Here is a 16,994-nt window from a genome sequence, read left to right on the forward strand (position 1 = left end):
CAACCCTCTTTGCACATGCCACAAGAGCCTTATATTAGTGCACCAAATGAGCTGATGAACTGCACGCGATCTACACTTGTTTCAACTAATGAGCTTCATCTCACTGGAGCATCACAGATCTTTAGATTATAGAGTTTTAACAGTTATGTCCCACATAAAACAGATCCACACACTCTTAAAATGTCCTGATAAAAATTAGGTTACAGTAGGAAAAGCAGGAGTAAAGCAAATAGACAGTGTTATATGAACAAAAGATATATCAAGATTGTAAAATAAAAGGTTACATCTTTTTAATTTAATAAGCATAAATAAACAACATAGTTGTACACAGACATTGCATGGACAAACTATCTATATATACTATATCACAAAATTTAGACAAAGAAACAAAACAATTCTGATCAGATTTCACAAGCTCTGAAATCAGGCTGTTGAACTGAGGTCCAAATATAAAGTGATTTGTAGTTGGTTCTTTGTATATGGAAGTAAAAACCTTTGCAATTGAATATATACTAATGATAGTCATGTCTTTAATCCTACAGATGGCCAGACAACTTTTGCATCGACACAGTGGTGTGTGTTATACTTGTCATCTGTGATTAATAATTAGTGCTGCATGGTAAACAGCGTCCAGTGATTTCAGAATTATGGCTGCAGCTCAACTATAGATTGTATCTCTATAATCTAAAATTATTTTTCTTTTTGCAAGGGATAAGGAAGCAACTCTTCATATACAGGGTGGCAACTTTTCTCAGTAATCTTACTACTAGCCATCTATAGAACATTTTAAATTATGTTTCTCCTCAATCTGGAATCTGTTGTAGTTAGACTGAGGCAGCATCTATCCTAGTGCCATCTAAGAAATACAGTATATACAACCAAAAATTGGAGCAGTAAGGTTTTTTAAACTGTATTTCTTAGTTTAAAACAAACTTACAATTGAGAAGTTGCTGACTTTTGATGGATGGCCGTATAGAATATAAGGAGCAAAAGAAAATTTAGCATGCAAATTATATATTAAATATCAACTTCATATCATATCCTTACTATAAATTGTCAACAATAAAGGACCCCTGAAGAAAACCACAGTGAAAATCACATACATACATCACAGCCACTGGAGCCTTGCCAAGCGTCAAAGGCAATGTGTAAAAATTTATGTAGAAGCAAAAAGTGATCTACAGTATTAAAGGCAACACAGGACAGCACAGGATGTTCCACTGTCAGGAGCTGATGAAATATAATGTGTCAAGCAGACAGCTGAAGCAGTGCTAATTCTGACCTTCTATTCAAACAGGTAGGGTACATACAAAACAGTGAAACTCAAGCTGATTATAACCAGTAATTTGAGATTTTGCTGAGGGTTATCTCAAATGATGGTTTGTTGAAAATGCCTTTAATACATTTTGATATAAAGTATGTAATATAGTGATAGCTGCTGTGACTGCATGATTGTCAGTAATGCTGTGCCTATTGCTTAGGACTGTGTCTTTATAAAATCATTACTTATTGAGATCTGTTTATGTCCTTTCTTTACTTGCTGCTCTTGTTATCACTGAGTGCTGCTCTACCACATCCCAGGTGTCATCAGTCATGATGGGTCTTGTTATTGGATGCACTATTTGACCCACGTTGTACCCAAACCAGTATGGAGGATAGTCGTTGCTGTGCTCCCAGTGTTTCACACGTGGCTGCAGCTTTAAGGCGGCCAACCTGAAGGAACACACACTCACTGCTCATTAAAAGTTCTCATGCAGGACTTTAACTTTGCAGTGCTCTTCTAAATTTGTGTCTTACTTGGAGATGCTGCTGCAGCAGGACATTGTGATGGAGCAGAGCGGAGGACAGATCCTTTGTAAGTGTCGTAGTGTGCGATCTGTGAGGAGAACACAGCCACTCACATCAAGCTCTCGCAGGTACCGAGATCCACTTGTCAGATACTGCACTGCCACATCTGTCATCTGAGGCAAAGCAGAAGAAAACAGAAAACGTGGCATGAAGTGACAAGGGGATACACAATGGACTTGGGAACTACCAGGGAACATGTAAATGCTTCAGAAGAATGTGTCTACTGTGTGTGTACCTTGGGACAACCTGACATCCGCAGTGTGACCAGACCTGTGCAGTAAAATGAAATGGCTCTGATGGCTGGGTCAGACAGAGCTACACAGTGAGACACATCAACATGTTCCAGATCTCTCACATTCTTGCACAGCTTCTGTCCTCGTGGAGAACAAGGGAGAAGACAGAGAGATTTGGGATAAAATGTTAACTGATGCTACAAAAAGATTACTATTGCTGTTCTGTTCACTTCTGTTTGAGTGACTTCTTTTTTTGGAACTGCTTTAATGGGAAACTGTTTGAGTACAAGTTTAATTCCTGTCAACAATGTAAAGGGAAGTAAACTTGGACTCCACAAACATTTTACATCTGGCCATGTGTTGAAATTCTAGCTAGATTTGTACCTCTATGCCAATGTCTGTGATGTAGACACACTCAGCAAGAATTAACTTCCTCAAGCGAATTTCCTCAACAGCAGCCAGGCCCTAAAAGTACAACCATAAAGTCACAGATTGTTCACCACAAAGGTCAGTTTTCTTTTTTTTTCAGGAATGTGTGACTGTAAAAACAAACATCCAAACGATACCTGATCCTGGATGTTGCAACCGCTGATGTCAAGAGAGCAGATAGAGCTGCCACTCAGCCACTCCAGACTCATGTCAGTCAGTCTCTTACAGTAACTCAAGTTGAGATGGTACAGTTTACACAACCTGATCAATTATACACACATGCACACACATTCACAAAAAGACATGAAAGAGCTGCTACGTGAAACTAATCAACAAACCACTGCAAGGTATGTTTCTATGAGTGTGTGTGTGTATGCAGTTATGCTGCATACCTTTGTGCAATCCTCATGACAGAGATGTCAGTGATATGGCTGCAGTGACTGACATTTAGCTCTCGCAATTTGGTGACTGAGGAACCTTCAGTCAAGTACTTGATCCCAACATCACTCACCCTGAAACACAAATTACATCATGCAGTAAAATGACAAAGCACAACATCAAGATTGGAAGTGTAACATGCTTCAGCAGGTACAAACACACAAACTTGTGGCAAAGTGAGATGTCCAGGTAATGCAGGTCCCTGAGGGTAGCGACAGATTTGAGGCTTGTGTCAGTCATTCTGGGACATTCTGCAGCGTGGAGTCGGTTGAGGCCTTGCGAGCTGCTGCACAGGGCCTTCCAGCTGACGTCTGAGAGTTGGTTGTTACCTAAAGCGCACATGGGGTGTAGAACAGACAGAATAACTGAATCCGTGTTATATCTTTTCATGCGTACTGTATATGGAAATGAAGGCTGTAGGATGCAAAACGATCTCACCCTCTGTACTGAAAGTCTTCAGTGTTGCTGCTTCAGCGATGGCTTTGAAGGTAACGTCAGAAAGATGACGAGCATCCAGCAGAGAAATGGCAGACAGACAGCGACATCTGGAAAGTAGTGCCTGTTAGAGGAGTGTAAGATTCAAAACTCTTCTCTGCTATGAGGGGTTATGGGTGTGTGGACAAACAATGATGCATGAGCTGATGAAGCAAATACTTTTCTGATTTATCCAGAGCTGTGATGTTAAGACTGTATGAAACCTGCAGTGTTATAAATGAACCAACTTACCAAGACACAGCTATCTGACAGTGTGGGCATGTCATCAATCACAACCTCTTTGAGTGAAGGGCATCCGGCTGAGATGTATTTGAACCCATTTACTGTCATCTGGGAGGAGAGAGGGGAAAATATGCGTCCACAATGGAATCTGAATCACTCTCCTGGTTGCACTGCTCACATTTTCAGGGCCCCATAAAGTGGAACCATACATCTGGAACCAAACTAATGCACATTCCCAGAGAAAAGTGTGTTTAATGTTGCGGCACATGTGTGTTATGTTATGGAGTGTGCACATCTTGAGTGGGTGGGCCACAGTTGATTATATAAACCCAACCCTCCTCTTGGACAGAGCTGCCTTTTACTCTACTTCTCCTTCAGATTTTTGTCCTATCCCTTTGAGCACTAAATGAGTACAAACAGTCACCAGTGTACAGCCAGCAACAAGAGGAGACACGTGCAAACAGTGAGAGCAGTGACCAGATTTCTCCAAGGCGGTCTCAACACTGAACATTCAAAAGGCAAGAAGCTGTGTCCTGTCTACAGTTGAAGCTGTGATTACATACCAAACCGAGTGGAGCACACCAACCTGAGTGCAGCCGGACAGGTTGAGGTGGATGAGACTGTGGCAGCCCTTCCCTGTGGTCAGGTATAGAAAACCTTTATCTGTGAATCTGTAGCAGTATGCCAGACTGAGGTATTGAAGGTTGAGACAGTTCCTGTTCAAGATCGATTAGATTATTTTATAAGAAACAAATTATTTGTGTTTAAGCTTAGAGTAGATCAGTTATTTGTTATAATGTTTTTAACAAAAGGAAAAGAAAAATACATTCAAGTTCTTGTATGGTAAAATGTGAATTATTTTGAGCAATGCTGCTAAACTGTTCAACCTACAAGTCTATCAATGATGCAATCATACATTCTAGTACCACAGCTGTTCTAAATCATTATATTGGTACTGACCACACTGTTTTCAGACATGAAATACAACCCAGCAAGGGGCTGCATGTTGGACAAACAGAAATGGGGATAATTCTGGGAACTAAGGGGCAGAAAGCCAGAAAAAGATCACTTGGATAAACAAGTGAGTCGGACCACACAAATCTAATCTCGTCACAGAGCCAAGTGTCTGAAGATCTACCTGGACAGTTCTCTTAGAGTTTTGTTTGTTACAAGTGTGCAGGAAAGGTTCAAGTAGAGCAGGCAGGGACATCCTTCGACAAGTCTCTGAACCATCATGTCCTGTTAAAGAACACAGGTTCAAATGTTACCTCAAGTATTCTCAACAAGACATATTACTTGAGTTTATGGGACAGTCTAACGTCTAAAATCACAATCAACAGTGCATTAACAAAAAATTAAACTACTTGGTTTTCATGAAATGAAATAAATGATAAATATTACAATGTATAAAACAGACTAAAATGACTTAGATAAATGCAACCAAATACTGAACAAATGTTACTCTTATCTGTGACCGTCTAATAAATCTTAACAATGACGATCATCAAGAATAATTTAATCTTGGGCAAAGGACATTTTTCAGTGTATATTTCCATTGGGGTTTTATCATTATTTATAATCATTAACTAGCTGTTATTAAACTTTAGAAAATTGTGTAAACAAAAAAAAGAAAAATAATATGTGTGATATGAAGAAGATGCATTTTCTTTTAAATTTAGGATTTTGCTTTCATCTATATATTGTCAGTAAGCTTAACAATGTTTTACTCACTGTGACATTAAAACACTCTGATACATTGAGCTCCTGGAGATTCCTGCATTCACCTACAATAAAAGATGCACATAAAAATAGAAAATGGCTGGTCAAACTCTGTTGTCCATTTTTGGAAATAATTTGCTTTAAATATTATATGTAAGGTGAAATATAATAAAGTAATATACAACATTATGTAAGGAGCAACATGAATTGATACAGTAGTCTGCCTTCTGTCAAAGCTGTATATATATTCCTGGACGGCTCCTATCTCTTACATAATGTGCAACCTCTCACTTCTTCCGCAGTGTAAGCAGCAGCTGGAATTCATCAACAATAACACTGCTGACCCATTGCTTCTGTTCTCAAGTTTGTTTTCAGAAGACTTTCATCTCAAACTCTTGCTTTGGCTCCAGCTCTTGTTACAGAAAAGACAATCCCTGCAGGGCTCAGAATGCATGTGAACTCCTGTCTACTCTTAGCCTCCCTACTCCTCCTGCTCCCGTCCACTGAGATGAAAAGGTCGGGGAAGGGCAGAGGCCTCAGAGGAGCACGACACAAACTCACACGTGACAGGTATAGATTCACTCTAGAGTCTGACTTGTGCTATCCATTTTTCACAGACTTTTGTGACAGTGTATAGACTATGACAAGCCACAAATTTGCTTTGTCTGTGTTTGACTACTGTCAGGGTCAGAGGTGCTGGGCGTCACAGCAGATCAGGACCCTCTGGGCTCGTTTCACCTGACTGCACAGAGTTGACAGAATCTGGAGACATCTTTGTGGACTGTCAGGACCGACGTCTCAACTCCATTCCTATCTCAAAAACCTGGTCAAAAGAACCGAAGCACCTCCTTCTAGCTCGCAACCGGCTCAAAATCCTTCAAGATGGGGCTTTCTTTGGATATGAGAATTTAGCAAGTCTAGACTTGCAGCAGAACCAGATCTCTTTAGTGGAGGAAGGGGCCTTCCAGGGCCTGGCACGCCTCAAAACCCTGCTGCTGCAACACAACCGCCTGAGAACACTTAGCGAGGAGGCCCTCATCCCTATGCCAAACCTTCACTACCTGCGTTTATATGATAATCCCTGGAATTGTCTCTGCCCGTTGGACAGTCTCACCCGCACCCTTCAGGTCCCAAGCAACCGTAATTTAGGAAATCATGCCAGGTGAATTGTTTCACCAAAACTCATTACTGAGACTCAGGATGACAAACAGCCTCCAAATATTCCATTTGACTCATCCATGACTGTATTTTCTTCTGCTAGGTGTGAAGAGCCCATCAGGCTAAAAGGCATGAAGTTGAAGCAGGTTGACCCTGAGTTACTCTGTAAGGAGTCAGACCCAACCGGCAACCCAGAGTGGGACCAAACAAATACTACAGTCCCTGCAAAGCCCAGTCCATTTCGCGGCAAACCAGATGCCACCACATCTTGCCATACCTACCTTTTCCCCCAAATACGAATGGACTGCAGTAAACGAGGCAAGTCTGCAATCAGCTTATATTTCTGTAAAGCAGTTTGATTAACTGTACACTACTCTAAGCCTCATTATGTTTTGAGAGATTCAGTACACATGTTTAGTATGCACCAGAGGGCTTAAGAGAAATACCTCTGTAGCACCACATCAGAGAGATTGTTTGCTCATGATAAAATATTACTGTTGCATGACTGGAATAACTAAACTTCCATACCTCAAAGAATTTTAAGGGCCAGACACAGAACTGGCAAATACGCATATCTGGTTTAGCTTGTGTCTTTTATTCCATGTTATGTTACTTGCTTCCTTAACCTCTGACTGATCCCATTTTCTAGTCATTTTTTTTTACCTAAAGAACAACTTGGAAAGCATCAGCTAATCAAAGTTTGGCTACTATATCAGAATAAGCCCATTGTAAATCACATATAAGCCTTTTAAATTTGCCTAAGAATAGACAAATCAAATAATGTTTCATTACTATGTGTCTCCTGCTGGCAGGAGGCCTGGACATTAGTATTGAATTCAGGCCATGGACAAAGGCAGAGCATAAATCTGTCTCTGCCTCAATTTTTCAGTTACTGAACTTACAGTACAAACAGAGGAAAGCTGATTTCTTAGAGCAGTCTTTGGAAATTTGGATGGTATAGATGAAAAATACATCAATCTGATTAATTATTAAAACAAATACAGAGCATGTGATTGAACCAAAGTTATCTTTTGGCAGACATAGAATAAATCAAACGTATTTGAGTAACCTCTTACATAACCCCTTCCTTTCAATTTTCAGGTCTGACTGAGGTTCCCACAGGCATTCCAGATGATGTTGTTCATCTTGATCTGTCCCATAATTCAATCCATCATCTCAGAGCCAGAGATTTCCAAAGCGCGAGGAGCCTCAGAACCCTTAACATCAGTAATAACAACATGGAGCGCATCGACACAGGTAAAACATTCTATGTGTACTGCATAGCTATTAATTACGATCAGTGAATACTGTAGTGCATGCTTAATATTTCCTGTAATATCCAGGATAAAGATCTACACTAATAAAGTTGTGTTTTCCTTTGGCCAGATTCTTTGGCGAGATAAGGTTACACAACTGCTGTTGACAGCAGGCATTCTCTCATCTTTGTATGTATAGTATTAGCTTTATTTATAGTGGGTAAAGCTGACTTACAGACATACTCACTGGGCTCAAGTGATTCAGGCGCCGCTGCCTTTTACTTTTCGCGGTTATTAATAAACAGCATTAGGTCAGACTAAATGTAATTATACTGAGAGAATCGAGAAATAAATGGATGCTATGCCCAAACATTTACTGTATTTCTTTTCTCTCTAATAGCATCCCTGTTTGGGCTCCTGCACCTCCGTGAGCTGGACTTGTCTGACAACAGCCTGCATTATGTCCAGTACGGGGTTCTTGAAGACCTTTACTTCCTATCACAGCTAAAACTGGGGGGAAACCCCTGGGTGTGTGACTACAGGTGGGTTCTTCTGCTTAAATGTGTGTTTGACACAATAGCAAATCATTATTAAACACTGACTGCATTTTTTCAGCATCCACTACATGGTTTACTGGCTGCATCATCACCCAGGGGTTTGGTACTCTGGCCTGATCTGTCGTTCCCCTCCTGAACATACTGGGGAGAGTGTGGAGGAGTATGTGCATTCCTACAACAGAGAGTGTCCAAAGGACAGACAGCACAGCAGAACAGATCAAGACCAAACGGACCCTGAGCTTTGGAACACACCGATGGAAGTGCAGAGAGAGCTGGAGGAGGAGCTGGAGCCGAGCCACTTGAGAGTGCCACAGAAATACCAAATCATCAGATTGTCTTGAAATCTGACTTTTTAAAGGCTCTTTATTTTCCTGTCTTTCAATTTCCTTCAATATTATAAAACAGTCTGTATCAGATGGAGAAACTTCCTTTCCTGTGTTGCTTTTATGTTTTGTCAGTACTGTGCAATCAGAATATAAGCTTTGTCAATTTATTGACAGTTTTGTAATTATTACACTTACAGCATGTAAGCATCTATATCGGTCAGTGCACACCTATGTGAAACAAAGGTACTGCATATCAAATACACAACAAAAAATCACATGTAGTAATAGGATCTGGAATACTCACTGATACATTTCAAGCTGGGCCATGTAAGTGATGTGCAGCCCCGCAGGTTAAGATGGATAACAAATGGGCGATAGTTCTGCAGAATCTGCTTCATTGTGCTGTCTGTTATCCAGTCTTTCTCTACAGAGAAGTTGATCTAACAAGGACACAAATTAAACATGTATATTCCTGTTACACTTATGAATTAAATACAAGATTCAATCTCTATACAGACCTGACTCCACAGTGTGCCTGACTGGATGATAGCTTTCCATGTGCAACAGACCTCAGCACAATTCAGCCAGTCTCGTAATTCTAGATATTGAAAGATCTGTAGAAAAAAAACAAAACAACATACAGTATCTGATAATTCTGCAAAGTGTGAAATGAAAGAGGGCAGACACAAGAATTGCCTCTATATTTATCTGACTAAAAATTACAGCACACCTTCCTCTGTGCCAAATGTTAGGAGAAAGAAATCCACAGATTAAAGCAATGAAGCAATTTTCATACTGATCTTTTGATCGATATTTGGTCCTCCAGGTTTTAACTTCACATGAACATCCCTCGCCTTGGTGATATCTGGCTGCTGCCAAGGGGAAAATTAGGCACCCAGACAGGGTTCACTGCCACCTCTGTAACTGCCCCTTTGCAAGCCAAAGTGATGCAAGTGAACAAGCAGGCCCTTTCTCTCTCCAAACATAGTCATGTTGGAGCACTATTTATTGAGAGAGGTGTTGGGCAGAAACACCAGAGCAAACAAAGCCAAAACTGCACTCACATTGCCAGGCTATGTGAAGCCAAAGCAAACAGGGGCTACAACTGATTCATTTAAGAAGAGGCAGTAAGATAACTTGTTCACTGAAGTTTCCAACATTTTTTTAATTTAGAAAGACACTGCTATAAAAGTACTTCCAACAATTACATGAGGTCTACAAAAATATTATCATTATTGTGCTTAAACCATAACACTGCAACAAATCTTGTGAGTGAATTGTCCCATAAACACAGCACTCTCTGTGGGTAACAGCTACACTATAGCATAATCAGCTGTGACTGACCTTAATCAACTGGCCTCACAGAGACTGGAAGTATGAGATGTGGTCATTAAATGACGGGACTGGTCTTATGTAGGTTGAACCAGTATTAGTGTCATTATTGTGATAGCCACATGTGAAAGCCCCACCTTGTATGTTTACAGTGAAGTCCTTATGTACTATCACTGGCCACTTAGAGAACTGAAAAATGTCACTTCTACAGCTTTAAACCCAGGGCCATCATCACTCTGAGTGAACTTCATGAATGCTGTGAGGTTTAAGAAGAAATACCTTCAATGCAAGGCTGCCAGGGAGCACTGAGAGTCCGTCACATCCTTCTCCAATCTGGTGGTCCTTGTTGTTGATTTCTAGAGAACCCATTTCCAACTTCTGCAAGATGCATAAAAACACACTCAAATATGTTTATAATGTGTGTATGTGTACATGTGTGATTGCACACATTTGTTAAACTAAAACTCCACATGAAAGCGTACCTTAAAATACTCCTTTGTCCTCTTTGCGTCCTTTGCAACGTTACACCATGCAGCTATGATGCGCTTATTGCGACCAGCGTTTACAAGTCTCTCAAGTTTCTCTATGGCAGCTAAGTTGAAAAGAAATTGAAATCTTTAAAACAACACAAGTATTTGCAATTCTTTTTTAGTAGAGGATAACATGTGGGCTAAATTATGGCAACAATATAACTGTATAAGTTATACTGAAATATAATATAAGTAAATATAAGTTGGATTGAACTGAATCACAAGACAAAATTTGCTTTTAAAAATAGGGTCAAGTCTCAGAGTTTAATGGTGAAAGTAGAAGGGACAAAATGAGTCACAGGAGTGGGTGTACAGAGTGAGGAAGAAATTATTGTCAGGAAAGACTTTCAGTTTGGACGCATTTCTTAACCACAATGCATGTTTTCTCTGGCTATACATGATAAAGTCAGAGCTTGCAAAAACAGTTCAGTTCCCATAAGTTAAGCCAACACTCCTCATGATTCTTTTTTCACTCAGAAATATTTTATAGTCACCTACCAGCCTGTGTCCTCTTGTGTAATTTCACCCAGTTCAACCATTTGGTGAGTGCAACCTGCTGGCATTTCGTCTCAAAGTGCTTCTTTGTCATGTCCATCTGCAGAGCCAGCTCTATGGTATCTCTCTTGCTCTGCATGGTGAACCTCTTCCACTTCCTGTGGACCCAGCTCATCATTAATTCAGTGAACAGGTACGCAGGGAGGCTGTCAGACACCTGCATCAACTCAACAGGACAGGAGTAAGTAATGTTATGGATTAATTCTGATCATTATGTCATCTTAAATAAGTTAATTCTAATGATTATCTCAACTGAAGCAGGTTTACATTCAGACAAGACAGAGTGATTTACAGGACAAAAGGTCACTGATAGAGATGACTGCACTGACAATGGAGAGGTGAAAGGGAATCCGTGAAATAGAATATGCTCATGAACTTTCCCACTTGTTAACAATGATCCAGAGAAAACGTTCAAGACTTTCATTCACATGGGTCAAATATCTGCCTGGAGCTCCATCTGAGTCACTCTCTCTTGGTACGATCATGATCACATTTAAGGCCTCAACATTAACTTAAAGTGCTTAACATTTCAAAATTTAAAAGGATTATGAAATAACCTGAATGTAACCTCAACACACTGTTCCAAATATGATCAAGCTTAATGTCTTCTTATTAATCATGTCTAATTTCTATATTCAAGACTCATAGATTTATAAAAAAGACATTAAGAGGAAGGCAAAAGACGGTTTTAGGCTATAACCTCACATTCATATTCAAGCCATCACCATGCAGTCGTTTGAATCAATGCTCCTGTGCTCGTCCAATAAGGTTGATTTTCACAGGGCACCAGCTGTCTACAATCACCTCATTGCAATCAGTGTAAGCAGGTTAGCTGAAAAAGTTTAGTATCCTTCCTTGCAGTTTTCCTGGCAACCCCTTGCTGTCAAACTTTCTAGAGAAAGAAAGGACGGAGCATGATTGATTGTCATCTGGGCTGGTAGTTTTAAGACAGACTGTTGCTGTTGCAGGTGGATGCAGTGGTTGAACTCACAGGCATGGATCATCCATTTGGGTAAATAATATACAAGTGTGTATTTTTGGCTAAATTTGGCCTATGCTATTTTTTTTTTAATGTCTAATTCCATTGTTTTTCAGGGTTTCTTGGCTTTGCACTCTATTGTTATGGGGCTGCATTTGTTTTCTTCCTCAGAAAGGTAAGATTTTTCAAATTTATTCTCTGCTATGTTCAATCATATTAATTTAATGTAATGCATGTTTTCATTCCCTGATAGATTACAATATTGCACATGGCTACTCTCTCAATGACAACCCACAGACCTCAAACCAGTTTCATTCTGGAGCATTTTTAAACACAAACAATGAGGATAAAACACAAGCTATGAGGCATCAGAGTTTTGTTTCCCTTCAGAGAGAACCAGTCCATCATGAAAACAAAGAGGATGTTACCAGCCTTAGTGAAGAGATGGTGCAACACAAACCAGACTCGAAACAGGAGCAAGAAGACTTTTTAGTGGTCCCCTCTGCTCCCTATGAGCATTCAAGTTCTGATTATAATCATCCTTTTGGCCTTCTAGTGAAGGAGCACACACCAAAGAAAACTGTGGAGGGCATCAGTTTCCCAACAATCAAAGATTTCAGACATTTTATTGAAGCTATGAAGAGCTCCTTCTTAACACCAGGAAGTGACCTGAGCAGACATTTTCAAACTGCACGGGAAACAATGAAGATTGAGTTGACTTCTGGTGCTCAAAATATTAACGGAGAGTCTTCTACTAGGTCTGATTCTGTAACAGAAGGATCTGCCCATGATGACAACAGTAAAAATGAAGTCTGGCGTGAACCTACAAATACAGTGTTTGAACAGAGTGAACAAGATGCCAACTACGAAAAGCCAAGAGAAAGCTTCTCTTTTCCTGATCCTGTCGACTTCACCGCAAATCTCATTTCTCCTAGTGTTTATGACAATCAAGACTATGGCCCTGTCTCTGCGCTCTACCCACGCCATAATTTTGCAGACACAGATCATGTCTTAAGTAATTATGGAAGTTTGGCCAATGGTGGAAACCCTGGGGAAAACCCTGACATTTTCACAAATGCTCCTGAAGTGCAAAATGAAGATGTTCAGTCAACAAGCTACATGCTCCCTGAACAAACAACCTCTGGCTCATTCTTTGGAGGGGATTTTTATTACAGTAGCCAGGTGACTGCATCCCCTGTCAACCCCCCAAACAGCCCATCTCAACAAATCGGCTATTATTTAAGTAAGACATCCAGTGTAAAACCTCTAACCTCTGAGAAGAATATCCAACAACCAACATATTCATCTCACAGTGGAGACTCTTTTACAGGGTATCAAAAACCATCAGGTGGCTTTGAATTTGGTAACGATTTCCAAAGAGAGGAACTACACAGAGTGACTCAAGCTGATGTCCTGTCTCCCCAAAAGCCCCCATCTTTGAATTCCTATAGTAAAAGTTTATATGTCAGTGCACCAAGAGGTCAACTCTACATCCCAGATAATCTACCCAAACACAGGGAAAGACCAGCCCAATCAGTTCAAACGTATCAACCAACTGTTGACAAGGAAAAAAAGGATGTAAACTACACTCCCACCATGCACCTGCCTGTATCTCATGGTTCTACTAACAGCCATGTGGGTGTTGTAGCAAGTGGCCCACATGACCCTCAGCATCAAGTGTTTAGCGGAAAGCAGCCTGTCAGATCCCACCTAGTGTTTATTATGAAACCTTCAAGCGCTCTTCATGACTCAAGCAGACATGATGGCTATCTCAGAAACCAGAGTGATTCTCGTCCATCCAGCCTCAATACCCATGCAAAAAATGAGGAGATATCTGACCTGTCCAAGCAGAATCTAGTGTCTGCCATTCAGGAGCCAGAACAAATGAATGACAATACTCCCATTCCCACTTCCAGTGTCTTAGATTTAACCCAGAGTATGATCTCCTCTCAGGTCAGTGGAAGTTTTAACTCTCCAACTAACTTGGCTCCAACCTCAGAACCAAAGAAAGCCTTTTCAAGATTATTTGGCAATGAAGTCATGTCTAGGAACTTTGAAATTAGGAATATAATCTCTGATGGGTTTCCATCTAGTGATACATATGGTGCCAGTAACCCCCTGGGCTCATTTTCTACCCAACAAAGGCAAGGCATTTCTCTAAATGATGTCTTTGCTACCAGAGCTGGCCTTCTACAGACCTTCTTACAACCAACCAAAGTACAGAAACGTCCAGCCAAAGTGAATAAAGAGCCCAGCAACATGGCCTACCACCCCCCTAAACCACTGTCAGCATCCAAAGTGTCTGGTTCTGGTCTTAATGGTGTCTTTTGGAGGAATGGTGGCAACACGAAAAGACTTCCTCCTCAAACAGGCCCCAATATGTCACCACCATCTGTAAACGCATATGTTATAAAGTCCAGAAACGGCTATGTACGGGGCAAAGTATCTCTATCAAAGACCTATTATACACCATATCGGCACGTTGAAGGTAACACTGCTAAAGACCAATGGAAACCTGCCCCAGGAAAACAAAAAGCTCCACTTTATCCCACGATGTAAAAGGATGTGAAGAACAGTGGGGAAGAATCAACACAAAGATGAAATGGTATCAAAACTTTTTAACATTTTGCATTTAAACATACCTGCTGTGCTTATAATTGGAACTAACTAATTGAAATGTGAAGCTTCTCACATCTCAAACTTAGGAATATGTCCTTCAGTTATGTCATTAGGATCCTGAATAAAATTATACACATTACACAAAGACAGCAGTAAATGGAAGCTACTTTTAAGATATAGAATGGCGAAAGACTGTCTCTAAAGCATAACTAGAGAGTAAACGACTGCAAAATGTATCTAATATGACAATTGTGGATATCAGTACTTAAGTGAATTTTCCTTTTTTTTAACTGTAGGTCACATCACTGGATGTCAGCAAGTCCTGTTCCCTTTTGCAAATATGGGTAAGTGTTCATATTGTGACTGTTTCTCAAACACCTGAAAACTGTAGTTGAAGATTTCTTTCCTTTCTATTTTCAATAGGATCTGTTTCCATCCTCAACTGGGAGAAAAATCAAGTTTCTAGTGTTCTCCACACATCCAATCTAATTCGTAAAGGAATTAAATATTATAAATATTTTTTACCTCTTGATTGTGTCAGATGGGATAATTTACTCAACCTACTCAACAATTTCAGTGTTTTTAGCTTGGTGATCTGTTTTTTCTGTCACAATGCAAGTATGGTCAACAGGTGGTGAAAAGTTGTTTTGACTCATCCATCCCAATTTTGGTATTTCTAAGAAATTCCATGTAGGGTGACAGCTTATAAAAATCTGTCTTTAATGTCTCATGGCCACTTGCCTTCCCCCCTTTTTTTAAGAAATGATTCATCAAACAGTCATCGTGTTGGTCTTGAAGTCAGCACTGTAGGCCTACCTGAAGCAACAGCTTGTTAAATTTTTCCTTTGACAGCTGTAGGCCTTCTCTAGCAGACAAAGGGGCAGCTAGAAAGGAATACAGAACAGCAATTACTATAAATACACTAAAACTGCTTCATTTGAGTCTATGTAATTTGTCTGTAACTTGAATTTCAATGGCGTATATGCTACTAAACTATACTGTACCATGTCTTCATCTGGATCCATATAGGCCTTGTCTACACTTCTACAGATCATAGAAGTGGTTGTTGCACTGCGCTGTTGTACATCAGCAACAAACTTGTGCCTCGAAAAGGAATAAAGTTGACGTCAAAAACAGAAAATAGTAAATTTATAATAGTAAAAGGTTATATATTGGTACTAGTACAGCAAGTGATATTTTTTCTGCTACATTTCACAAGAATAAATACTTTTAAATGTACATGACCTGTAATGACCACCACTCTTGAGTTTCAAAAATTCAATTTTAAACAAAAGTTTAAGTTGACAATATTCATGTACCAAAAACTATTTTAAAATGAATTGTCTGTAATTGTCAGTGGTATTAGGTACTACAAATCACGAAGTATCATGGTAAAGGTCAAGAAACACGTGATTTAATTTTAAAAAATCTTTCCACTTTAGTTTGAGTAATTTGTACATATGCTTTTCTTCTCACTGAAACACATTTTGGGTTCAGAGATTAAATGTAGCAATTGAGTACGGTTTTTAATCTTCACACCTCCACATTTGGTAGTCTACCATGACTTTCTCTACCAGGAGTAAAAGAAAACTAGAGAAAGTGAGCCACCAAGTGTCCGTCTCAAGAAAAGTCACAGGAAAAGACAGGTCTACCTACCAGTCCACATCCTGGAGATTATCATGTCCCTGGAAGGCCAACAGAGTGTTCTTGAGAAACTGTATTGGGTCACTGGGACATGACAGGCATGAAGCTGTCAACAGTGCCTGTTGTCAAGGAAAAATTATATTTAAATGGTGATAGTAGTCAATAGTTATAGTGAATTTGTGTAAACTAAAGAGCTGACCTAAGGGCTATGGTTACTTGTAACGTTGTTGTACTAGTTATTTCTACTAAACCTACCTTATATATTTGTGGCAGGCAGTGTTTCAGTTCACACTCTTTCAAAACAGGATCCGTGTTTGCTACAGCCATGTCTGATCTTAAATACGTCTGCAAATTAAAATACTTATCGTGTACGTTGATAGTTTTGTCAGATTTCGCCTGGTATAATCAAAGATCCTCTATACCTTACTGTCTCTGGTATAATGCTCCCCCATTTGGAAACTCATCGTTGCCAAGTAACGAAGCAAGTAAAACTTAAGTACCGTTAAGTGTTGGACAACGAATCAGTTTAAATGTAGCGGATAAAGTCTACTCTGTGAAGATGGACGCATTTGGGTTTTCAGCTAACAAATTGTTATGCTTATTCAAATGTCTTAAAAACACACATTCCAAAAAACACGTTACAAAATTAAAGGC

The 16,994-nt window shown here is 39.8% G+C and overlaps 3 protein-coding genes across 4 annotated transcripts; 2 read left to right on the plus strand and 1 right to left on the minus strand.

Moving 5' to 3' along the window:
- Positions 1–53: 53 nt before the first annotated feature.
- fbxl13 (F-box and leucine-rich repeat protein 13) lies at positions 54–16,797 on the minus strand. The gene is made up of 21 exons (XM_056387328.1): positions 16,596–16,797; positions 16,353–16,459; positions 15,701–15,800; positions 15,513–15,580; positions 11,042–11,196; positions 10,496–10,605; positions 10,293–10,391; positions 9,200–9,295; positions 8,986–9,121; positions 5,397–5,449; positions 4,804–4,904; positions 4,252–4,381; positions 3,675–3,773; positions 3,387–3,507; positions 3,115–3,277; positions 2,903–3,022; positions 2,648–2,771; positions 2,466–2,546; positions 2,084–2,218; positions 1,798–1,961; positions 54–1,713 (listed from the first exon to the last, which is right to left on the minus strand). Exons 1-21 carry the CDS (start codon positions 16,665–16,667, stop codon positions 1,521–1,523), a joined length of 2,427 nt encoding a protein of 808 aa, XP_056243303.1. The 5' UTR covers positions 16,668–16,797; the 3' UTR covers positions 54–1,520.
- LOC130176319 (leucine-rich repeat-containing protein 17-like) lies at positions 4,171–8,848 on the plus strand. Of its 2 annotated transcripts, none has more exons than XM_056387333.1 (7): positions 4,171–4,311; positions 5,795–5,954; positions 6,070–6,546; positions 6,646–6,860; positions 7,644–7,799; positions 8,199–8,340; positions 8,414–8,848. In XM_056387333.1, the coding sequence occupies exons 2-7, from the start codon at positions 5,833–5,835 to the stop codon at positions 8,694–8,696; spliced, it is 1,395 nt and encodes a 464-aa protein (XP_056243308.1). In that variant the 5' UTR covers positions 4,171–4,311; positions 5,795–5,832; the 3' UTR covers positions 8,697–8,848. The 2 variants fall into 2 exon arrangements, with proteins under 2 accessions (XP_056243308.1, XP_056243309.1); XM_056387334.1 differs by having other exon boundaries at positions 4,192–4,311; positions 5,749–5,954.
- LOC130176317 (uncharacterized) lies at positions 12,392–15,215 on the plus strand. Its single transcript, XM_056387330.1, has 3 exons — positions 12,392–14,682; positions 14,993–15,040; positions 15,120–15,215. Exon 1 carries the CDS (start codon positions 12,438–12,440, stop codon positions 14,634–14,636), a length of 2,199 nt encoding a protein of 732 aa, XP_056243305.1. The 5' UTR covers positions 12,392–12,437; the 3' UTR covers positions 14,637–14,682; positions 14,993–15,040; positions 15,120–15,215.
- Positions 16,798–16,994: the final 197 nt, after the last annotated feature.

Source organism: Seriola aureovittata, chromosome 10 (assembly GCF_021018895.1).
Source record: "Seriola aureovittata isolate HTS-2021-v1 ecotype China chromosome 10, ASM2101889v1, whole genome shotgun sequence".
NCBI classification, from domain to species: Eukaryota; Metazoa; Chordata; class Actinopteri; order Carangiformes; family Carangidae; genus Seriola; species Seriola aureovittata.